Raw genomic sequence first — 25,075 nt, 5'->3', positions numbered from 1 at the left:
ATCTACATCCATCTGACCTCATCCCCGTAGATGCTGTGCCTGTAATATCCCTCAGAGAATCAACAGTATGTGCCTTACAAGCTGATTAGCTTTGTCCCATCCAGAGTTTAAACCAAATGTCAGGTAACCCCAAGCTAAATCTGGATCCTGGCTTCAGGCCTTCATTTCTCTACAGGGTTTCTCTTTTTCTTTATGATGTCAGACTGAGGGTTTCCCTGTCATCCATTTCTGAGAGAGGTGTAGGGAGTGAGGGGGGGTCCACCTCTGCTGTAGCAAACATTTAAAAAATCGTGAGATCCCTTTTTTTTCTTGTAAAATATTACACATTTCACTGATCTTTCGGTATAGTTTTAAAATACATTAATGATTTTTTTTTTTTTTTGCTTAAATTTTTAGATTTGTTTAAATACAGAAGATCTACAAAAACTTTATTTTCTTATTTATTGAAATGATCTAATCAGGGTATGTTGTTTCGAAAGCTTACTTTGAAATACTATCTATGTACAGATAAATCCAAATGCCTTGATGCCAACAGAGCAGAAATTCTTTTATAGATATATATATATATATATATATATGGTTATTTTTTTTTTCAAACCACTGCTAAAGCAGTCTGAAAATTGTTACGTATATACAAATTAAAAATTAGCTATAATAACTCTGCTTTAATGCCTAATTTAAAAATAGAATTTATTTCCATAGTTTTTTTAGGAACACCTTTGAAAAATAGTGCTGCATATTTAATTAAAATAGTCTTGATATTAATTTGAAATGTAATGCAAAGAACATGTGGTCGAATAGAATGTAATTTCTTCCAATGACTAGAGCAAATGAAAGGAACCAACTAAAGCAGTTAATACTGACATTGACTAATCACTTGTTAAATTGAGGGGAACACAAGGAAGATATGGCCCTGCTGTAATCAGCCACTGAAAATATAATTTAAAAAGTGAGATTATATAGTCATCCCACAGTTTTTTTTTTAAATTTAATCAAAGTTAAATTATTTTGGAGTCAACATTAAATGTATGATATTACACAAGCCTCTATGTTCCAACAATGTCATCTTTGTTGGAGTTCCTGTCCTAAAAATAAATCAATAATGCTACAGAGAGGAAGACATTGGCTATATTCATAATATCAATTTTACCTGTAAGAGATTAACCCAAAATGTAAAAATAAAAACATGTTTTCAATTATATGTAGTTCTTACCTGGAGCAGTTTTTCTACATAGGAGCTATGTCAGGGTTGGAGTCTGTCATTAAATAGCACCATCGAGTATCCAACTGGATTAAAAATACCGAAGTACTCAGCAGAGGAGGTTATCTTTGGTCTTTCATCGTGGAATAAATGCGATGATGAAGATGATAATGATGATGATGATAATCCAAATGTCATGTGAAATAAAAAAAAAAGTGGGGAGTGGAGATAATAGTTAATAAAAAAAATCAGATTATCTCCTTTTAACCTCCAAATTCCTGAAAGACAATGTTTAAACACATTTCCAATGGGTTAGTCTTGCTTTAGTTTCTGCTGCCCCAGCTTTGTACTGAGACCCTCCCCAAAGGTGCGTGAGAGATGTGAAACCCTGTTCCAGGGTTGGGATTGGCAAAAATAGACTAGCAGAGAGCTGGAGAAAGCTAATAAGTAAACGAAATGCAAGAGTGGGAACAACTGACAAGCTTTGACTTCTCAACCTTCTTTAGCTTTTAATCCATACATGTGTGGGAAGAGTGAGTGTGTATGTGTGCGTGTTCTAGGGGAGAGCAGAGGGAAGTAAAGGTGAAAGTAGAAGCACTCACTCTGAATGCACTGTATGCTGATACACTATAGGTGCTGATTTAGCCTACCAATTATTAACTGCAAGTCTTGTAAATACTGATGATTTTTTATGGTGAGATCTGGGAGAAACTGGGGTAAAAGCAATAGTTAATGGAGCTTAGACTAATTTACTCTCCAACTTTCTGCCTATTTGAAATTTCAGGGACTCATTACTTAAATTAAAGCCTCAACCTAGAATTGTAAAATAAAAAGTGACTCCCTCAGATGATGTACCAGTCCATTGCCATAACATGAGTGATAAAATAAACATAGCTACATTTGATCATGTACAGCCTGAGACATGTAGTTTAATAAATGTATTTGCTACTGCAGTGATAATCCTGTTAGAAAGCTTCCCTCGTGCTCTTTGCGATTGTCACTGTCCTTCTAAATGAGCTAATGATGCTAAGTGAAAAGAGCGCTAATGCTTTCTTTGCACATGAATAACATGTCTTTTGTACTACCATTCAGCCAATTCCAATGTGTTGACCCTTACCACAAAACAGAAAATAATAACTTTCATTTTTTCATATTATGCAAAGTTATTTCTCATGTGATCAGTTTTCCTTGTTGTATCAGACATAAGCCCATGCAAATTCAGAATAAAGTAAGTGCAGTTTAACATGAGTATGTTACATGTCCATGTGCAAGTGATGCTAATTGGTCAGAGAAGCTGTGTAAGCTTGAGCAAAGCTCTGAAAATATCTGGTACATTATCTGTGGTAAGCTACTGAAATAAAAGCTGTTATGACCCTGCAGCTGGAATTAAAGCCTATGGGGAAAAGGACAATCCCCACAAAAAAGGGTTATACAACAGAGATTCTCACAAATGATGTCAAACACTTCTCTTAATTAACCACTGGATGACAGTATGTATAAGGACAGTTTTGTTCTTTTTTTTTGTCCTGTATTTTACATTGCTAGAGGACTTGTTACAGTAATCAGATTAGTCAGGTGAGGCTTTACTAAACTGATCTGCTGCATGCAAGCCTCTTAGTGAAATGGTTCATGGCACTGACAGAGATCACTCTGAAGCAAGGTCAGATGCACAGCCAGACCAGCAGAGAAGAAGCAGCTTGGCCCACAGCAGAGGGGCAATCAGGAACTTTGATCTGTAGTATATTAATTTACCAGACTTATCTTACTGTTACAGCCTCACACAATTTGCAAAGTGTTATCAACAGCTATTAAAACATCTGTCCCAGAAAACTTATATTCAATTATATTTGCCAAAGTCAATCAAATCATTAAAGGGTAAGCTATGGGAGGAGCAATGAAGGAGCTTAAGATATTTGCATTCTCCTTGACCCAACTTAATAAATGAGGTGAATTAGTTTGGCTCCTTCAGTGACATCACTCACTCTTTCCAGGATCACTGGATCAACGGCGTGTAGGAAAGCAAAGAATCTTCTCTGAAAAGCATTTGAGAGTGTTATTCAGTTTAATCCTAAACAATGTAATAGGAGGCCGTCTGTCACTGTCCACAAACACTGACCTCAGAGAATTTAAACAAAGAAATGCATGCATGCAGCACATTATGAGATATTTTAATAAAAGTTGTGATGGTGGGTGAATAAAAATGCAAGCAAATCAAATGTGTATATTTAACTGCTAATAGCACAGAAACAACATCAAATGTTAAAAATGAGAAATGTTAGTCAACTTTGGGTTTTTTATTTATTTTATTTTTTATTCTCACAACATATGCTGAAGCTATTAGTTTCAGAGGCATGTTTATCATTGTCCTGGGTATTTTAAGTGGATCAAGTGCTTGGAAACTGAACAGAGCAATTGCTTTAGGTTTTAGCTCATCAAGACCCTCATTGTCATTATTAACGTTGTTATTACTATTATGTTTATCTATTTATTTATTTTTCCCATGGATGAGTAATTCAGTTCCAATTTAGTTCAAATAATTTATACAGTACCAGTTCACAACAAAGTCATCTCAAGGCACTTTTATAGATACAGTTCAATTCAGTACAATTCATTGTAGTCTAATTCTAAGCTAATGGAAACATATCCGTTACCTCACCCACTTAAGTCCAATTTATAATAGCTCTGTTTATTTAAGCCCATTCATGAAAAAGGACTGCCTAGCAAAGGGAACCAATGGATCAGATCAAATCTTTTCTTTGATTCAGTCCACATCCTGAGCATGCATAAGGTGGCAGGCAACAGAGAAAAGGATGAAGCTACCTTTTAACAGAAAGAAACCTCCAGCAAAGCTACATCCATGAATGAAATTAAAATAAATTAAATATACTTTATTATCCCAGAGGAAAATTGTAAGTAGGAGGAGCGGCCACCACCTTGAATGGTTGGGGCATATAGAGGAAAGGATGGAGGGATAAAACAGTACAATAACTCAAAGCCATGGAAACCTGCTGAGAAATACAAAGAGTGACACATATGAATGATAATAATAATGTCATATATATCTATACTTGTAGTCCACCGTCGCCATGTTTGCTGTTGTCTGAAATTGACAGTGGAACTCGGAAATTAACTTGGAACTATGCATTGCCCTTCACTGCAGCTTTTCTCAATCCTGGTCCTCGGGAGCCCCAGCCCTGCATTTTTCAGATGTTTACAAACTTTAACATACCTGGCTGAAATTAATGGCTCATTAACAGGCTTGCAAGGAGCTTTATCGAGAGTTTAATTAGGTTTAATTAGTTGTGTTGGACTAATGAAACATCTAAAACATGCAGGTCAGAGGGTCCTGAGGACCAGGACTGAGAAACACTGCTCTACTAGATGTGTTTCCCAACAACCATATCGATATAAAGCATGTATGAAAGTGTGTGGGCGGTGATGTTTGACATCTGAAAATGGACGTACCTATTTACCACATAAAAGAAGTATGAATGAGGCTTTTAGTAGCTTTACACAAGCAAATCTTTTGAGCCTAATCGTAAAGGTACAAAAAGTGTCTGCTTCCAAAACCAAACTTGAAGTTGGTTCCTTAAGAGAGGGGGTTAATAGTTGATGGCAGTGCCAACTATTCTACTTTTAGAAAATTTGGGAAGCACAAGTAAACCCCCACTCTGAGTGCTCTACTGGACAGCTGTAGACAACCTGTTGTGAAAAGCTTTTTTTTTTTTTTTGCTTCCAGAATAAAACACAGCCTCCATAGAATAAATGAAAAAAATGCTCTTAAATATTAAATATATAGCATCAAACCCTGAATTCAACATGTTTCACAGATATCCATATTACCCATGTGACAGTCAATAATTCAACATTTTATCATATCATAGCTAAATGTCCCTCTTCTCTTTTGTCTGACAAATGTAGCATAATTAATTTACAGGATTTTTGAGTCATGATTTGTTAGTCAAAGTTTTACCTCTCTCAAATGAGACAGGGCATAGAGACGATGGCAAAGAAATAAAACACCTTTACACATTTTTTTCTGTCAAATATTGGATATAAATCAGGAAAGGGCAACTCCAGTCCACTATGGCCACTGACCTACAGGTTTTATATGTTTCCTTGCTTCAACAGACTTTATTCAAGTTAAATTAATCCAACAACTTGTTGTCAAGTTCTTCACAATGGATCAAGTGTATTGAAACAGGAAAAGATTTCAAACCTGAAGGACGTGGCCCTCGTGATAAATTGCTTAAGAGTGTATGTATATGTAAGTGTGCCTGTGGTATTTATAGCAGTGAAATTAATTTAGAATTACACTGATATATAGACATGTCCCAACCAAGCAGTTGTTCTTGGATTAGGGAACTTTTCCATTCTGTCAAACCTGGGTCCATGTCTGACCTCTTAAGGTCCTGCAGCACCCTCTAGCGGTTATTTTAAAAGCTTTAATACAGACAACTAACCTTTTTTTCTTGGTTCTTGAAGCTTATTCAGTTCCAGCTAGTTGGTTGGGTGTTTCAGTTTATACATTTTTTAAAAATTGTTAGCTGTTGGAGAGTTTTTAATGTCACATATATGTCACTGACTCATCTGTTGCGGCTGATTGAAGACATAGTTAACTGTGAGTTGTTTAATTGGCAAGCATGTTTTTCATTATCAGGTCCAACACAAATCACCCCTGTGATGATGAGAAAGCAAGGACCAAGGTTTCCCTTGCCCGGACGTAGGTCACCAGGGCCCCCCTCTGGTGCCAGGCCTGGAGGTGGGGCACTGAGGCGAGCGCCTGGTGGCCGGGCCTTTGCCCAATGGGGCTCAGTCGGGCTCAGCCTGAAAGGGTGACATGGGCCTCTCCTCCCGTGGGCTCACCACCTGCAGGATGGGCCATAGGGGTCGGGTGCATTGTGAGCTGGGCAGCTGCCAGAGGCCGGGACCCTGGCGGTCTGATCCTCGGCTGCAAAAGCTAGCTCTAGGGACGTGAAATGTCACCTCTCTGGCGGGGAAGGAGCCTGAGCTGGTGCGCAAGGTTGAGCAGTTCCAGCTAGATATAGTTGGACTCACCTAGACGCATGGCTTGGGCTCTGGAACCACTGTTCTTGAGAGGGGCTGGACCCTCTTCCATTCTGGAGTTGCTCCTGGTGAGAGGCACCGAGCAGGTGTGGGCAGGCTCATTGCCCCCCGACTTGGCACCTGTACATTGGGGTTTACCCCGGTGGACGAAAGGTTAGCCTCCCTCCACCTTCAGGTGGGGGGACGGGTCCTGACTGTTGCTGTATGCAGCATCACTTGGACATCGGGGAGAGTTCCCCTGGACCGGCAGACTGGTGTGGTGGTCCCCCTCTTCAAAAAGGGGGACCGGAGGGTGTGCTCCAACTACAGTGGGATCACACTCCTCAGCCTCCCCGGTAAGGTCTATTCAGGGGTGCTTGAGAGGAGGGTCTGTCGGATAGCCAAACATCGGATTGAGGAGGAGCAATGTGGTTTTCGTCCCGGTCGTGGAACAGTGGACCAGCTCTACACCCTCTTCAGGGTCTTTGAGGTGGCATGGGAGTTTGCCCAACCAATCTACATGTGTTTTGTGGACTTGGAGAAGGCATTCGACCGTGTCCCCCAGGGACTCCTGTGGGGGGTACTCCGGAAGTATGGAGTGCCGGACTTGCTTGTGCGAGCTGTCCGATCCCTGTACGACCGGTGTCAGAGCTTGGTCCGCATTGCCGGCAGTAAATCAGAATCGTTTCCAGCGCGGGTTGGACTCCGCCAAGGCTGCCCTCTGTCACCGATTCTGTTCATAACCTTTATAGACAGAATTTCTAGGCGCAGCCAAGGTGTTGAGGGGATCCGACTTTGGTGGCCTCAGGATTGGGTCTCTGCTCTTTGCAGATGATGTTTGTTCGGTTGGCTTCATCAGGCTGTGATTCGCAGCAGAGTGTGACACGGCTGGGATGGGAATCAGCACCTCCAAGTCCGAGACCATGGTCCTCAGCCAGAAAAGGGTGGAGTGCTCTCTCCGGGTCTGCAATAGGGTCCTGCCCCAAGTGGAGGAGTTCATGTATCTCGGGGTCTTGTTCACGAGTGAGGGAAGGATGGAGCGGGAGATCGACAGAAAATCATTTTATTCACTCACTGCTGTGTTAGAAATTATTGAAAGAAAAAAAAAAAAAAGCAACTAAGCAAGCAACATTATTCCTCATGTCAAATATCGGACAGAGTTTTTGATGGCAGTTCTAATTATGGTCCCACTGAATGCCTGAATGGTTTATCAAACAGTTGTTTGTTATAAGCACCTTTTCCTATCGCTTGGGTCACGGGACTGTATATGTACGCAGGCCATTTGTGGGTTATCGCAAATGTTATCACTCAGGCATTTAATCAAGAGCATTATCAGTTTATCAATGTACAGGCATTGTTTCTACATGAAAGAGTAGGACTGTTTCTACTGAAATGAAAACCTGACCGAGTGTAACAGTAACAGAGACTTATCAGCTGTCAGAAATACTGTGTCACATCCACATCTATGTTGTTGTTTATATCGCCACTTCATAGTTTTGTTTAGGGATTTGGTGATTAGATGCACGCAGTGCACTCACAATGAGGACAGGCTTTTTGTATGTGCTGTTGTGACCTCATGCTAAAGCCCCACAGTGTGCTAAAGGTGCACCTAACCAATTCTACAAATCAAGTTACTTTTGGAGGAAAAAAGTTTAGGATGTACTTGGGTTTGACCCTCACTCTATGCCAGTAAACTCACCATATCAATAAATGCCTCTCTGTAGCACACTTCCAGAAAAGAACGCAAAGGGGTGTTTAATGTGTGCCAATCTCACTCACTTGATAGCAGCAAAATAGTGAGGGGTGGAGCAATGTGGGGAGGAGCACAGGATATAAAAGAAATGATGATTTCATCCACTGTATATTTAGGCTTAAACACCTTCTAGACATCTGTGCACTGTGAAACATAGAAATCCTGTTCAATCAGGAACTTTGATGCAAAATGTCATTCACTGATGTGCTGGCCCTCTTTGGTGGAATAACTGTTACTTTGTACCTGCTGAAATTCACCTGGAGATGTTGGTGTGGATTCAAAGAGTTCATCTTATCAGAGTATTGGCAAGTGGATTTAAGGACATATGGAAAATGGGCAGGTAAAGTCAATAATATACTTGATGTTTCCATAGAGTCTGCCTATATAGCAAAAAGAAAAGCGGACAGGTGTCCCTTTTGAGTTGTTGGGTTCTGAATAACTCGCTCACATGACGAAATGCAATTAATGTAACTGTTGCACAGATTTTTGTGTGCTCATATTAATCGTGGCAAGTGATGATTTTAGTCAAACAACAATCTAACATTGTAGGTTTGTGTTGATGTGGTAATAAAAACTGTTTTTTGGGGTTAGAAAAAATCTTTTACAGGTTTAAGACTAAATTTGAAATTGGAAAACTGCTTTTCATTATTTAATGAACACACCAGGTTTCCTTTCTGTGAAGCTAGTATGATGAAGACTTGACAACTTGTTTGCATTCCTACTTAATGGGGTATTTCCGTCTTATTGTCTACTAATGTTGCAGTTCACTTTGACTCTTTTTTTCTCTTTCCACTTTTCTCCAAAATGGGGTTCTTGGTATTGGAAAATGAACAAAATCCCTTAAATGTGGCTCTATATTAGTAAAATGTTTTCTTACTTGTCTGATTTCCAAAGACCAGCTAGTGTTTTAACTATTTCAAAATAGCTCATTGCGATGAACTGACAATATTATGCAAATATATATGTTTTAATAACCCTAAAAAAGGGAGAAATGCAAACATCCAACATATCTGTGCATTGTCCTCCATGCAGTTGTAACTGGTGCCACATCTGGTATTGGTAAAGCTTATGCCTGTGAGGTGAGTCTCCACCTTCTCTCTACAAAATGGTCTTTCACTTTTTATCTAAATTTAACATTTAAAGCTATGACATTTTCATGCAAAGTTGTTTTAGAGATAGCTTCAATGTAGCTGAGGACAGTCACACTACCTTTCTGTCTGCTTGTCTTCCTTCAGCTGGCACAAAGAGGTCTGGATGTTGTTTTGATAGGCAGATGTAATGATAAGCTCCGAATGGTTGCCAAAGAGATTGGTGAGTCAAGTACAGATGGTGTGCGCTGTGCGCTGCTGTTCTGTTTTCATGACAGTAAACACATTTGTCTTACCTGGGTTCAACTGCACTACAGAAATAATTTATGTATTGTTTGTTTCACACAGAGAGTAAGTATGGAAGACGGACTCACACCATCCAAGCGGACTTCACAGCTGGCTGCAGCATCTACCCTGCTATAGACAAGGACCTTCAAGGCCTCGAGATAGGAATTCTTGGTAAAAGAGGAAAAGCACTCTTGCAAGTATTTCTTTTAAAATATATGTGCTTAGAGACTGACTTTTTTAGACAGATTATGGAGAAACTCTGAAGTTATGTGTCTGTGACATTGAAACATCACATACACATAAACAATGTTTGGAAAGTGTTTATTATTTAATTAAAGCACAATAAGATTGGTCTTCATACAGTGAAAATTTAAAACCACTGGCAGCTTTGCTTAGCTGACAGAAACACAGGAAAACAGCTAACAAGGCAGACTAAAGTTGAGCAATGAATACCCCAACCTGCACATCTAAGCTTTATTGTTTGACATATTAGTTTATGTCCCGTTTTTGATTGGCCCAAATAACCAGCGAGTAAAAACAAGATTATATTTTTTTGTAGTAGTAAGCCAGGCTTTTCTCCTTTGACCACCTAAGTTATGTGCTGAGCTAACGATTCCATGACAAATGCTCACAACACTAAAAGAAAAAGAGACAAAGGCTTACAAATAGGTTTATAATCCATATTTACAGCAAAAAAATGATATTAGCCAAAACAGATATGCAAATATGAAATGTGTTCACACGTAGATTTATTTATAAAAATATGTACTAATATTTTCAAAACTCAGTGCACTAGTATAACATGTATGAAATTAATTTACTTTGTCTTTTTGTTTGTTTTTTTCACACCTAAGGTCACACTTTATTTTACGCACTGGTGAGTTAAAGTTAAAAGGGCTTTCACCCCTTAATTGATACTTCTTGTATACTTCTTTGGTTTGTTTTACCTCACACAGCCCATTTCACACCATTCATCAGATGTGACATCTGTTGTTTTGAGTATTGCTATGACATCATCAACAAGCTTTGCTCCCTTTATAGATGAATTGTTCATAATATAAACACCTACTGAGTTATTGGGGTAGTAGTGTAGTGGATGCTCGTGTGTTTAGTACTTTTGAGCAGTTCTGGTATATGATCAGCTAGGACTTGTGTGCATAGGGATGACAGGACAGACAGGTAGTCACAATGATGAAGATGATTATCAGCATTTAATTTGTCAGGGAGATGTAATCCTTCTCACATGCCTCGGACTATGTGATATGTCTTATGTGACATGTAACAGGATGTTCAGCTGATTTTTTTCTTTATGAAAATTAAAGATTATAAAACAATCTGTGAGCATTTAACTCTTTTTCTATTAGTGTTGTGAGCATTTATCTGTGCACTGAGTTGACCAAGCTAAACTAATCTAAAGCTATGCTTTAGATGGCTTTAGCTTCATTATTACAATCCTCAGTTCCTCACAGGTAGTAATCTTCCCATCTCAGTATGAAACTAATAAATGTATTTCCAAACACAAAACCCCATTTAAACCACCTGTACTGTTTTCATATCTTCTGAGTTCCTGAGTAGTCATTTCAGTTTGCCTGACCTGAAGAGATTCTCCTCGAACTTTCTGAATTAAATGATAAACACTGACCATGAGAGACCTGTTTACACTGGGCACTTTATTTTCTATTTTCCATTTCATTTTATTGTTGAATGATTGTCTTTGACCTGCAAAGGAACAACAGTAGTAAATTAGCAGTAATGCTAACTCTGCATGCGTTTACATTTTTTAACTTATGTTTATTAATGTGCAATTGTCCCTATATAGATACATGAATGAAAACAAAACTGATAATAATAGTACTCTAATGTCATTTTGTAGGAAACTTAACAAGAGTTCTTGTTTGTGTCTTTGTAAACCATAGTTAACAATGTGGGAATGACCTGTTCTGATCATTTTGCCTATTTTCTGGAAATACCAGAAATTGAGCAGGTGAGTTATTTGTTTTAAATGCCATTTTCTGAGGACAATGCAACTGAGTACAATGATTTCTTTATACTGACTCAGGTTGTGAGAGCTCCTGTTTGTCTCTGAATTGTTTTACCTCTGTGTTTATTCTGAACAGACTATCTCTCAGATAATCAATTGTAACATCCTGTCTGTCCCTCAGGTAAGAGGTCTATCTATGTATACTGTATAGCTGTGTTTTGTAAAATCAACATTCCCTTGTACACATTGCTCCACACAAAATATGTGCTGATGACGATCTGTTATGTTATCTGAACTCAGATGACTAGACTGGTCCTTCCGGGCATGGTGGAAAGGTACTCACACATTCAATAATGGTTAACAGTGGTAATGAGATGATGAGCATGGATTTATGGTTGTTTGTGTTTTGTCCTTTCCTCAGAAGGACAGGGCTGATAATCAATATCTCATCTGAAATGGGTGCCCGTCCACAGCCTTTACTAGCCCTTTATTCTGCCACCAAGGTATTTTCTCATTCTAAAATGGGGCTAAATCGTTTTGGTTTTGACTGTATTTACATTCACACATTAAGTTAAAATAATTCTGACCACAGCTGCACGCCACTCACTGGTCTGCATATTTTCTGTATTTTTAAAGGTGTTTGTGACATATTTCTCTCAGTGTCTGCACGCTGAGTACAAATCAAAGGGAATTAATGTTCAGGTAAGCAACACCTGCCATGTTGCAACAGCTGACTGCAAAAATACTTTCAGCTAGATTTATCAGACTTTCAACTATTATCTGCAGCTACACCCACATTACAAACTGAAGCTTGAGATTCATCAGCAGAGAAACTTTCCGGCTCCCTCACCACATAATTTCTTAAGAGAACATTTTCTAAAAGAACAGTCTGGTCTATTTTAAAGCTGATTATATGGACTGATTAAGTGAAAAGATAATTTTTCCAAACAACATTACACAGAGATAAATAGAAATTTAAGTGTATGTTTGAATTTTTAAGTACAAGGCAAGACACTCTGGAGTAGCTGAAGCATTAGTTACGTCTGTAGGTGTAGATCCTCAGTCATCCAGGTTATGGTAAGAGCTTGAATAAAGCTGGACTTCTGTTTCTTAGTTCTTGAAGAGTGGGTGGGCCGTTTCGGTTTACAGTATAAATGGTAAAGGCGCATTCAAAGTCATGTCAGACTCTTTACATATGTTTTGATGTTCTGTTCTTTGGATGAACCAGCTTCTGTCTTCTGGGTTGTTCAGTTTGATGAATGTTGTCTCTAGGATTGTCTAGTTTGGTACATTTCAAATGATAAGTTTCAAGTTAAAGCTTTTAGGATTTGTCAGGTCTATACACTGTGATGATGAGCAGAGCCAAATTTTGGGCCTTTTTGTTGCATCATGTTAAAGAGAACTTCCATTTATCCAACTTAATGGTAATGTTTCCTCAGTGTGTGGCCCCCCTCATGGTGTCCACCAACATGACTCACAACATGAAAGTCAGCTATATCGTAAAGAGCGCATCAGCATTTGTCCATGAAGCTGTGAACACCGTGGGTCACTCTAGCTATACCAGTGGCTGTCTGTCTCACACACTGCAGGTCAGAGCAAAGGTACACTGTCATCTCTTTTAAATTATAAGCTGCAAAATCTTAACATTTTTTTTTTTCTATAATGTCCCAACAGAGTGTGGCTCTCACATTACTCTTGCCGGACTGGCTTCGTATGTCAACATTTCTTATCAGAAGACTGTATAATCTTTCAAACATAAGAAAATTTGAAAGAAGAGGCTGTAAGGAAAAGGAGAGGCTCAGCACAAAGGAGGAGTAGTCATGTTTTACTGAAGATCAACAAATAGCATTTCTCATTTGATCCACTCTTGAATGCAGTTTTAATTATCTTAAAATGTAACAGTTACAAAAATGAGAAGACAGTGCATGTTTTGTACAGTGTATTTAATCCTGCCAAATGTTTGGTTTGAATTTACATCTGCAATGAACAGGACTCCTTTAAAGCTTTCCCATTAAGCAGTCAAGTTGGGCAAGACAGTTTTCAGCAACAACATAAATTGCAGGGATATTTTAATCACATAGAGAAGACTTCTTCATTCAATATTGTGTCAAAATATGACAATTTGTTTTGGTTTCTCTGGCCCTGGTCTGAAAAAAATGTACAGAGTGGAGTATTACATCGCCATCAGTATAATTCTCTCTGGTATAATCTGAATACTCTTAAGTACAAAAATTTAATCCACTGTTTTATCTTAACACAATTATCATCATCTGGTGCCATTCATCACTGTGAGGTCAAATGTGCAAATTAGATCCCTTTGTGTAAACAAAGTAGAAGGACAACGAACAGCAAAAAGATAATATCGTTGTACAAGTGCATAAAGAAGGTGGGAAGAAAAACTCTTTGGATCAGATGGTCTAGCAACCAACAGTGTAAATAAAAGACAAAGCAAGGAAGAAAAAAAAAAGAGGCGGTAAAAATTCAAGAGGTACACATCATTTTGCATGGTTTGGCATTCTCATTAAAAACACTACGTCTTCATCATTTCATTCCTGAAAATATATGTAGACATGTTTATATTTGGTGTCCCTAACAACTTATGTTGTTCAAAATAAATTGTGTTCTCGTTCTAAATAGTGTTTTGACACATTTACTTTTCTCAGTATGTTTCTGTGGCAGGCAGACTTATAGCAAATGCAAAAAAAAAATAAATAAAAATAAAAAAAAGGGAGGTTCCATCAATATACCAATTACTGCTTGGGTCAATTCCAAATTTCAAGTATATGATAAAAATAGTAAAATATCCTATCTGGATGCAAAAGCTTGTATTGGGACTTCACTTTCTGACAAAAAAAAAAAATTGCTGCAGTAGGTGTAAGTGCAAAATATGGTACAGTAATGTTAATTTATTTTTTAAAAATTAAATAAATTGTTAATTTGTTTTCTACTTACATTTAAGTAAACAGTAAATAAGACTTGTTGCATGTATAATTTCAAATGAACTAAACTGATCATTATGAGCATGCGCTCAGAGATCAGTGTATGTGACTGGGGTGACACCATGAATCAAGAGTGTTGGCCCTAAACCGTTGGTCACAGCTTCCAGCTGAGCCAAGAACTGCTGTGACTGGCTGTGATGAGCAGGAGGTCGGGGTAAATACAGGAAGCGAACAGCTGCTTGCGAGCTGTGCTCCATCAACATTTTGTTCACTGCAGACAAAAAGTCCTCTGACAAAACCTGCACTGATGCTGGAGAGGGCTCCCCCTTTGGCAGAGAGTGGTGCTGCACCACAGAGTCCCATGGCACAATCTTTATGGATGCCCTGATTCTCAGCTTCTTCAGCAGCTCTCTAAATGTCTCTTCATTCACCACCCAGCCCTGGTCACAGGAGCGGCTTTCCACATTCAGGAAGATTCTCATTCTTGCATAGCGCCATTTGTTGGACATGTTGAGCACACAGGCCATCTGCAGCAGAAAAAGGCTGCACACATCCTGATAGTCACGGCTGCCTGGCTGGAGCAGGTTAAGAGGCCACACATCTATTGTCCGTTCTGATCCGTCAACTTTACTGTCTTTACATTCTCCCTGCAGCTGGAAGAAGTATCGGCCAAGGCAAACATTTTTATTCATTTTAAGGGCATCCGATATTATGCCAACATACTCCTCTGGTGACAGCCATCGGGGGCTCTCAACATGCCGAACAGGGGGAAAATGGGCCTGCAATGAAGGCAAGTCGACCCCAAAATTATATTCCCCCTCACTGCCTTGTCCCACTGATGAGTGACAAAAGGCAGAATCTTGCAAGAAAAAGTCGTCGGGAGTGCAGCTGTCATAGAAACCCAGTATCAGCATGTTGGGCTTCATGCCACCTTGTAGAGAAATACACCACGTCAGAACATGGGCAGGAAAATGAAACTGATAATCTGTACTGAATGTGGGAAAAGAATGAAGGAAAACAAAAAAGAGTTTACCAAGGCCTGTGATGCGCAGCAGATGCTGAGTTCCTTGTCTGACCGAGGGAGAGAGCGTCAGGTCTACAAATGCCTTCACTCCGAGTTTATCAACTAGGCTGAGCCAGAAGTTGTACTGCTGTTGGACTGGGTCTGATGGAAGAGTGTCTGCAACACAAAAATGGCAGAAACTAATTTACTGTATACACCTGAATAAGAGAAAAATGCTATCACAAATTAAGGTTTTATTTCATAGAAGGAGCACTTCTGATGAGCAGAGCTCCACTATGCAATGATGGGAGAGCCTGTATTTGAAATCTGACTCGGAGAATGTAAAAGTACAAACTTTAGATATTCAGTTGGACTTATTAAAATAAATTTATTCACTTAACACTAAAATGTAACCTGTATTCTATCTGGTTATTCCATATCAATCAATGCTTCTACTTAATGCCACTGATTTTCCTAAAATAATTCATGTGAAAACTTCTTTGAAGTTAATTAAATCTTTTTTTGAAAAGGAAATCGAAGTAAAAAAAGTTGGGTTAAGATCCTTGGGATTTTGATAGTTTGACTAAATTTCACTGTGTTTGAGATTCTTTCAAGCTTTAGAAATGTTGACAGTATTTAGGGTAAAATATGTACTTCATCCTACTGATAATCTGCAAATTAATAGCAGTTTGTAATTTCTTGCAAATAAATATGAAAGTCTGTAGAGTTTTAACAATAAATAATTGCAACAGATAAAACTGTGTATAGATTCACATTTTAAAAATCCACTTTAGGAAAGCTGATATAAAAAATTCCTTAAAATAAAATACCTTAAAACATTTTTTAGTCATTGTGAATCTCATTAAAGAATAAAAAAATACATAGCTGATACATTATTATTATTATTATTTTAAAATAGCTATTTATTTGTACTTTTAACTGTCATTTTTTATATTAGTTATTATATTACGTTTTCTCTCAATGGTAATACCTAAAGTTACCAGCCACACTATTAGTACACCTATGAAATACAATACAATGCAAACAAAATTGCTATGTAATAAAGTTTACTTTTACAGAACCTCTATAATTTCAGTTTTTGTTGACCTAAAAAAGGAAATAGCCCCCACTGCTTTAGCTTAAAGCAGGTGGAGTTGATGTACTAAACTGTATTAAATTTAAGTGATCCTAATATTTTGTCACCTCATGTAAGTTAATGAGATAGACATTGACTGTAAACATAAAGCAGAATTAAAACTGAACACATAAAGCTTCAAACAAGTTTGCATATTTAGTTTTTGTAAATTCAATTTGCACCACTAAAAGTGAACATGAGTATCTGGAAACATTGCAGTGTACACAAAAGGCCAGTCGGAGGCAGACTGGCAAATTTAGGGATGGTACATAAATGATGGAATACTGTATATAAACAAGTAGCTCTATGGGTCAAATAAACAAGGAGCAATGTACAGTATTTGGTTGAATTGAACAGTTAGCTTTCTCAGGTTTAAAGGCAAACTAAAAAAAATGAGTTATTTATAATGTAGCAGATGCAAAGTGAAACTCCATGAGGAGGCTTCTCATGATGATGGTATGTGCATGGCCTCAGTCTTACTCATCCAGTTAATTTGCATTTAGGTTGAATGGTAAAAACAATTGCATGTTAATTCATAACACTACTGAAACACTTCCAGGTACATGACAGTCCCAATGGTAAGGTATGGTCTACCGGGCTGCCCAACATGCAGTGCATCACACATGCAATTTCAGACAAACAATAAATCACACCAAACATTTTTGCACAGTGTTTAAAACTAATGGAGAATTTGGGGAAAATATCAGTAAAGGGTGAAGCCCTAATGGAAATTCAAAAGATAATAATCAAAAACTGTTAGCTGCAGAAGGACATAATGAATGAGCATTACCCAGATCTCCCAGCTGCACATGACCCAGCACATACAGTCCTCCTTTCTTTAGCTGGTTTACAAACAGGATGAGCTGACAGGAGGAGCGTGGGTTTGACACCATCAACAACACCTGTGGCCTCCAAAACTTCACATGGTCTTTCCTCACATCCAGCATCAACAGATATTTCCGCACCTAAGCCACAGCCGATAAAAGGAAAGAGTAGCATTGAAAAACTGTTGTGCAAATCTGATTTGCATGTGTGAGTGTGTCCAGATACCTGATGGAAAATGAGAGCCTGGCTAATGTAGCCCCAGCTGCTGGTGGCCGATCTGTAGTGGAGGAAAAGCAGCAGCAGCAAAAGGAGGACGATGCTGCCTGAGGAGTAAACTGGGTTAATGACAAACATCATGACCAAACAGCTGAGAATCCCCAGTAGGCAGGTGTGCCAGGAGAACAGCTGGAAGGTCGGTCTGTGAAACACAAGGACACAAAAAAAAAATAAGACCGCAAACAGAAGAAAAACTGAAACAGAGTTTATGTAATGCAAAAGAATAATAAGATAAAATAAAACATCTACTTGGCATCACAATGGAGCAGCAGCATCTCATCTTTATTTCTACAATCTCTTTAGTGGTCTAAAATCATTAAGATTATCCCGGCCAATAAAAACAACTATAAAAGATTATAACCTCCTTTTCAAAAGCTACTTTAGCATTCGGTCTTACCAATACCAAAACACATCTAGAAAAACACTTTGGGGTCTCTATTTAGGAAAAGCCACAGTAAATTTGACTCTTGTCTTCTCCCTTTCTTTCTGATATAATTTTTAGTGAAAGAACAAATTTTATTCAGTAGAGACCACATGACACTCCAGACTACATGTCAGGAAACTTTGCATTATTAGTTAGAGGTTTTATTACAATTGCAAAGCCTACTTTCGTTTTTCTCATTATTCTTTTAGAGCTACAACGTGTGTGTTAAGGATTTTCCTCATGTTATTGTAATTTCTTCTTTATAGTCAATAATGAATAAATTTAAGTACATTATGCTCCTGTGTCAGATGGGTACAGTACACCTGATGTTTGGTTTTATTTAAAACTAGAGATTCTTTTTTTGTTTGTTTTTGTATGTTTTAGAGGTTACAGAGAAAACAGCAACAAATCTTACCTGAAATTTGGTGCAGAAGCCCACTCAAGAGCTAAACAGGCCAGGTCAACTGCAGCATAGGCAAGCAAGTAGAAAACAGTCACCAGACTTGCCACATTATTGAGCTGCCCTGCAAACACCACACACTGAAACACAAACAAACCTTTACGTTAGATTAGAAAACCAGCTGACCTTCCATCCTTCATTTCAATTCCCAGCTTCTCTATGTGTTGATATGTTCTTTGGGCATGACACTAAACCCCCCACTGTCCCCGATATGCTAATCCATGCGGACTATATAAGAAAAATGCTGCACATTGAGTATATACATAATATAACAAAAACTGTAGGAGTTTTTCTGTAAATTGATGAATGAGAAACATGTTTAAGTGTTTATGGTTAAAAAGGTGCCTTATTAAGCTTACTATATTTACAATTTAACACGGAAGTTGCATAACTGCATGCTGCAGAAACTCACCTGTGCAAGGCCCCAGGTGTACAGAACTGACATCCAAGGATTCCCAGAGCTCGATGTGATGGCAGCTGGGGCTAATGGCAGCCCTGTGAAGAAAACAGTCATTTAAAGAGTCATTCAAATTCAAAATACAAAATGATATAAAAATAGTATATGCTTTACCAAATAGTTTGTCCAAAGCGAGAGCATGGAGGATGCGGGAAGCTCCGATCATGGCGCACATTGCAGCTGACAGAGAGGCGCAGTATATCCCAATAGTGACTAATGGCGACCATAAGCTGATTCGCTGGAAGAACCCATAATCCTGAATCAAAAGGTTCCTCAAAAGAAGAAAAAATATGTATTCCATTTTAAGGTTTGAAAAAAACTTTCTCAACTCACACTACATTTGAGTGTTGATCCAAGTATTACTATCAGAAATGTGATTACAAACTATTTCAGACCTGTCACAGGTGGCACTGGCCAAGATGAAGAGGAGGACATAGACTGTGAAGGTGTAAAACACGGCTATGATGGTGCCTTTAGGGATGGAAACACTTGGAGTCTTCAGCTCCCCTTCAGAGTAAGAGCAAAATCAGCATATATGTATATATTTATATACAGTGGTCCCTCGCTAATCGCGGGAGTTACGTTCTAAAAATAACCTGCAATAGGCGAAATCCGTAAAGTAGTCAGCTTTATTTTTTACAATTATTATAGATATTTTACGGCTGTAAAACCCCTCATACACTCTCTATACACTTTCCTCAGACAGGCATTAACATTTTCACACTTTTCTCTCTTGTTTAAACACCCTCAATGTTCAAACCTTCGTAGTAAAATAAGTCCAGTAAAGAATAAAACGCGCTGTAAAAAAAGCATGCAAAATTGCACAAAAAAAAAAAAAAATCTGCGAAACTGCGAGGCCCCGAAAGGTGAACCGCGTTATAGCGAGGGACAACTGTATATATGTATATAAGGCAGCACCTTGTAAGCACATCTGGATCCACTATGAAAATCAGTTATACAACAGCTCAAGGTATTACACTTAAAATAAACCTGAATACAAACACAGAAGTATCATTATCTAAAATAAATTATATTAAATGTTTCTGTGACCCCCATGAATTTGACATATTACTCACTAATAACTCAAAACCAAAGCTGACAATGATAAATAAGCAAAACATACAGTTTTTTCCACTAAAATGTTATTGACAAAAACAAATTAAAGACTGTAAATATCGAAGTGAAGAAAAAGTACCTTAAGAGTAAATAAACGTATACTGCTACTTGCACTGATACACTGCAGTTCAATGCCATTATATTTGTAATATTATGACAACAAGCTGTAACCTGACATGTTGGCTCCAGCCATGATTCCAGTGCAGCTGGTGAACATGACAGCAAACACGGTGGCAAAAGACATGACTGAGTTGGTGCTGTAGTCCAAAGAGTAACCAGCTGATGGCAGAAAAAAAAGAGGTGTAATATTTGGAGAGTTTAAAGATATAATAATGCTTTCCTCTCCTCAATAATATGAACACTCACAGCCCAGGTTGTTCCTCAGTGTGGTAGCGCTGAAACCTGTATAGCTGGCGTTGTAGCGGAGGGTTTGGTTACCAGGACCCTGATGAGTGATGACAAAATCTTGAGGTTTGACTGCCACTGAACTGATGAAGATGGACAATAACGATATGGTGACCACCAGCAGGATGACGAAGGCAGTGCGGGAGTAAATGTGGGCGCCCACCAAACACACAAGCAGGCACAAAAGGAGGACCACTGAGGAGTACAGCACTGTATACCAGTAACCTTGAGGAAGCACCCGCAACCCCTCAGAAGCAGACGACTCTGAACATGAAGAAAACAGCCCAAAATGTCAGCAGAGAGGCAGGTAAAGAGTGCAGTAGGTTAGTTAACAAGAAAAACAAATGTAAACTTACCAGGATCTGCACCAAATACATCAAGTATGGCCTCCACAAGACCCAGAACATACTCGCCACATGCAAACACTTTGGCCAGGAAGAACATCAAACCAATGCTTCCTCCAAACTCAGGCCCTAAAGACCGGCTTATCATATCTGGTCTCATGTTGTTAAGGCAGATTCACCCGCTGTGATCATTAAAACTGTGGGCAAAATTACATACCTTTCAAGAAAAACAAAAAAACATTCAATATCCAAAATCTGTTTGGTTGGTAAGGATACAGTATGCTCCTCCACCCTGTATGGCACCATTGGTGGAAATGGCACAGATGGACAAGACTGTGAGAGATATGATGGTGTAGGCGACAACCACCATTAAAAGACCCTGAAGCAGCCCCGCATGACCAACCACAAACCCTGTAAAGGGAGATCAGACGACTGTGTGTCACTTCAGCACAATGACCCAGTTATGCTGTACATGCACTACACAAACATCCCCATTAACAACCCAGAGCCATTTTTATTTCTCTGAAGTCTCCAGTCATGCTTTTTACACACCTGTTCTCAGAAACAATACAATGCTGAACATGGAGAGGATGGTCGGCACCATTACTCCAAAAAAGGTGTTCAGCCTCCGAGGGTCCTGACTCGGTTTTTCAGAGCTGGATTCCTGAGTGGAGTCTGACGCTGTGCCACATGTCGGGGTCATGGTCAAACCACAAACCCCAGATGTGATCAGAGGAGTGTGTTCGTTTGACATGGTTGCTGACAGGGGGTCTCAGATTAGCCTTACGACCCTGTGAAAAAGAAATGATTTCAGATAAATTAAAAAAGAAAGATAAAACAATTTAACTGAATCTGCTGCAAAATAGAAAGGGTTTCTTTTGGAGAGAATGGTCTCCAGACACCTCCATCTAGTCTGCTGCTTTGTGTGTAAAACAGATTTCTCTCCACTCTTAAGCCCTGCAGCCAAACATTCAACCAGGGTCCAGCTTATTAGATACACATATACATCAGGGTGACCATCTAAGAGGTTGAATCTTCGGAAAGTGAAGATGATTAAGAGTTCACCAGTTTGTGAGCATCAATTCAAGATGTACAATACATACTAAAAGATTCTGAGAACCAGGAGACATCTCTGCAGGCTAGTCACAAGGTAAAAAACCCATACTGAAAGGATGTTATGTTCCAGCCCTGAGGCGGCACTGGATTAAAACCAGAAATCACAGTGTCAGCTAACATACATAGTTTTTTTGCTGCTACCATAAATAAATACATTAAATAACGTTACAACTCTACCATATAATGAAAATGTATATAAGAATACCCTGATAGACTCCTGTTTCCTTGGGCCCAATTTATTTATGATAAATTAAAACAAATTTTCTATTTGGCTGAATACTAGAAAATTTGAAAAGGTGTTTGAAAATTGTGGAAGCTACATTGTTTGCATGGCATGGAAGCAGTGCAAATCTGTAAAGGAGACATTGGTATTGAGGCAACAGAGGTAAGGCTGAATGACCCATGCAGGTTTTAGAGCTACATATGCTGCCATACATTGTCATGTTTTTAATAAGTGCCTTGCTTATTTCATCAAGACAATGACAAACCAAACAGACTACAGACCCAGCAGCATGGATCTATAGTCAGAAGCTCCTGGTGCTAAACTGGCCTTGCTGCAATCCAGACACGTCACCTACTGAAAACCTCTGCTGCATTGTGAAACAAAGGAAACTAACACTTCTAAGCAGCTGCAGCCTGAATCTACACAACTAATATAAAAGCTTAAATTTAAAAACTACAGAATTCTCTTTAGTTCCCAAACAATTACAGACAAAACTACACTCTTCAAACGCAACACATTGGTCAGATTACCAACTTTTTGGTTGCATGTTTGACTGTATTTAGGGGAGGTCTTAATTTTCTGAACCATCTTGTAAACAGGAAGGACAAAACAATGAAAATGCCATCTTCCCTATACCATTTCAATGGCCTCAGTTATAAGCATGAAACATAACTAAAAAGAAGAAAAAAAAATCATAGTTGATGTACAAAGAGGCAATAAACTATACAGTTGTACTAAATTAAGGAGTTTTATTTCTCAAACATTGTCCTTTTTTCCCCCAAGAGACATTTTGATTGGATGAGAGTCTGTTGGTAAAATGTGCACATGAAATTCCCTTTCAAGTACTGTACATTTGTGTTAAATATTGGCTCACTTTTCAAAAAGCCACCGACTTGTCCTCACATTGCTTTCACTCACCAGATCATCCTAAAAACGACGATAGTCATGTGCAAAGAAGCACATGTCCAGCAATCATTTGTTTCATGAACTTTTAGTGAACAAATAATAAAATCTAACAATTAACTGACACAATAATCTACTTATGTGTTTTTTTTTTTACTCAACAAGACAGAAGTGGCTCAAGCAGTGAGATGCCCCCAGAGCGAGCATGGGGGTCAAGCTTGTGTCTCAGGATCCTTCAGAAAAAAGCTCCCGCTCACACTTGAGCTTGGCATTTGCAGTCAGCTGATTCACAGCAGCTTGTTTGTTTTTACAAGACTGAATTGGGCAGCAAACCTTTCTGTGTGCAAGGTAACCTTGGCTGTCCTCAAACTATCAGCAATCTTCCTCAGTGTTGCAGTTTTCATCGCTGGAGCAGGTGAACTACTCTGTTCAGCTACAGGAATCACATGATGGCAAAACCCAAAGTAGAACACAGTCCGGCTGTGATCACACCCAGTCAAAGTTGGACAGACAGAGCTGAGACTATAAATTAATTACTTTTTAATCAGAATCCATTTATGAAGCAAACCTACTGTTTAGATGGGAGGGTGTACATTTGTTTTTCTCATAGATGTGCAACAAAGTGGAAGGAGCTTTTAACCCCATCATGACTCAAGACATGCGAGTGGTTTCAGGGAGGAAGTTGAGTGAGAACTACATGTATAGGCCTATATACATTTTTTTTTTCAATTTCTCTGTTGATGCTGGCACTCCTTGCATGCTCCACAGGAGGCTGCAAATGACGCACTGAATTTATGATAGTACTGCAGTCCGTCATGACCTGTGTAAGATCTAATAAGGCCCTTTGAGGACCCTACATTGGATCAGAGACAAATAATAATAATGATAATAATAATAATAATCGCTCCCGTGACAGAAGCATTGCATGAGGTGGAGCAGCAGCGACATAAAAAGTTTGGTGGTTTTGAGGGGTCTAAATGGTGAAAGCGTGGCGAATTTGTTTGTGTAGTTGTTTACGCTTAGGAAATGAAGGCCAGGAAGTTTCCGCGCCGCGCCGGAGGACCTTCCTGCTTTTAGTGTTTTTTAAACCGCAGCCTATCCTTTTTAAGTTCTCCGGTATGTCGTTTAAACAAACGTCATTGATATTTGCAACCAGCCCAAACGCATTTTCCGCTGAAACACAGGGAAACAACCATGCTTACCTCGCTGGTTCTCTCCGCTTAAATTCACCCACTTCCTTCTTGAAAAGTCCTTATTTTGTGGGTCCCCAGCTGAGGCTGGTTGCTCCACAGTGACCTGGCGGTGTGCAGAAGATGTTGCTGATCAGACAAGCAGCAGTTGACAGTCAGATATGGCCGCAGCAGGCCGTCCGTGGACAGGGATGCCAAGGATGTGCTGCTCCGAGAGTTGGATGCTGTCGGCGGAAGATGTGATGCCCAACAAAAACACATCAACCGTCTCACGCCTTGCTTCCCCTCTATTATTTGCTCTGAAGTGTCACGGGAGCGCAGATAGGGCCCATGTGACTTCCAAAAGGGGAGGGCAAAAACGTCTCAAACATGAGCAAAGGTACTGTTGGTTTAAAGTAACCACGTCCCTATTTTCCAGACCTGTCAATCCTGACATCATCTGTAATTCAGAAATTAACTTAGAATAAGTGTAAAACACCATAGTTAGCAATTTCAGATGTTTTCTTTATTTTGTATTGGATGACACAAATATGTGCACAACTGTGAAAGCAAACTGATGTAAAGCTGTATAACAGGTTTAGGTTGTAATGCCATTTGTTACCACAAGGAATCACTATGTGATTCACGGTTTTCTACTGAGGGGAACGAGTTCTCGGCGCCCTTTCTTCCTCTTTTTTTGCATCGCTGCCTCCAGAAAACCTGAAGAACTATTTTCACTACTATAGCCTAAAGACATTAGTAGCAACTCAAAACTTTCACACAGAGGAGCTGCATTAAGAGCTTAGTGTTGGCTGACACTTGATTTTCAGTTTTATTACTCATTTATGTCTTTCGTGTTATCTTCTGTACATTATCTAAATGATGCATGTCTTTATTACCGTTGTAGAGCAAACCATCACTGT

At 38.9% G+C, this 25,075-nt stretch overlaps 2 protein-coding genes across 2 annotated transcripts; one reads left to right on the top strand and one right to left on the bottom strand.

The window, feature by feature from the left end:
• The first annotated feature begins 8,132 nt into the window (after positions 1-8,132).
• On the top strand, positions 8,133-14,069 carry hsd20b2 (hydroxysteroid (20-beta) dehydrogenase 2). Its single transcript, XM_042008284.1, has 11 exons — positions 8,133-8,340; positions 9,033-9,079; positions 9,236-9,311; positions 9,437-9,547; positions 11,293-11,360; positions 11,494-11,538; positions 11,658-11,692; positions 11,779-11,860; positions 11,994-12,059; positions 12,797-12,946; positions 13,032-14,069. Exons 1-11 carry the CDS (start codon positions 8,190-8,192, stop codon positions 13,173-13,175), a joined length of 975 nt encoding a protein of 324 aa, XP_041864218.1. The 5' UTR covers positions 8,133-8,189; the 3' UTR covers positions 13,176-14,069.
• slc12a9 (solute carrier family 12 member 9) lies at positions 13,284-24,517 on the bottom strand. Its single transcript, XM_042008281.1, has 14 exons — positions 24,186-24,517; positions 21,294-21,532; positions 21,018-21,152; positions 20,754-20,891; positions 20,359-20,661; positions 20,164-20,271; positions 19,272-19,383; positions 18,991-19,148; positions 18,832-18,914; positions 18,375-18,499; positions 17,485-17,677; positions 17,225-17,399; positions 15,330-15,476; positions 13,284-15,227 (listed from the first exon to the last, which is right to left on the bottom strand). Exons 2-14 carry the CDS (start codon positions 21,493-21,495, stop codon positions 14,386-14,388), a joined length of 2,721 nt encoding a protein of 906 aa, XP_041864215.1. The 5' UTR covers positions 21,496-21,532; positions 24,186-24,517; the 3' UTR covers positions 13,284-14,385.
• Between the last annotated feature and the right edge of the window lie 558 nt (positions 24,518-25,075).

Source organism: Melanotaenia boesemani, chromosome 15 (assembly GCF_017639745.1).
Source record: "Melanotaenia boesemani isolate fMelBoe1 chromosome 15, fMelBoe1.pri, whole genome shotgun sequence".
Taxonomy (NCBI): domain Eukaryota; kingdom Metazoa; phylum Chordata; class Actinopteri; order Atheriniformes; family Melanotaeniidae; genus Melanotaenia; species Melanotaenia boesemani.
This window is presented reverse-complemented; position numbering and strand designations above follow the sequence as displayed.

Coding starts and splice junctions, on each gene's coding strand:
- hsd20b2 (XM_042008284.1), top strand. CDS start 8,190: ATGTCATTCACTGATGTGCTGGCCCTCTTTGGTGGAATAACTGTTACT. Junction 8,341..9,032: donor GACATATGGAAAATGGGCAG/GTAAAGTCAATA, acceptor TCCTCCATGCAG/TTGTAACTGGTGCCACATCT. Junction 11,539..11,657: donor ACATCCTGTCTGTCCCTCAG/GTAAGAGGTCTA, acceptor ATCTGAACTCAG/ATGACTAGACTGGTCCTTCC.
- slc12a9 (XM_042008281.1), bottom strand. CDS start 21,495: ATGTCAAACGAACACACTCCTCTGATCACATCTGGGGTTTGTGGTTTG. Junction 20,272..20,358: donor ACTGAGGAACAACCTGGGCT/GTGAGTGTTCAT, acceptor TTCTGCCATCAG/CTGGTTACTCTTTGGACTAC. Junction 15,228..15,329: donor GCTGCGCATCACAGGCCTTG/GTAAACTCTTTT, acceptor TTTCTCTACAAG/GTGGCATGAAGCCCAACATG.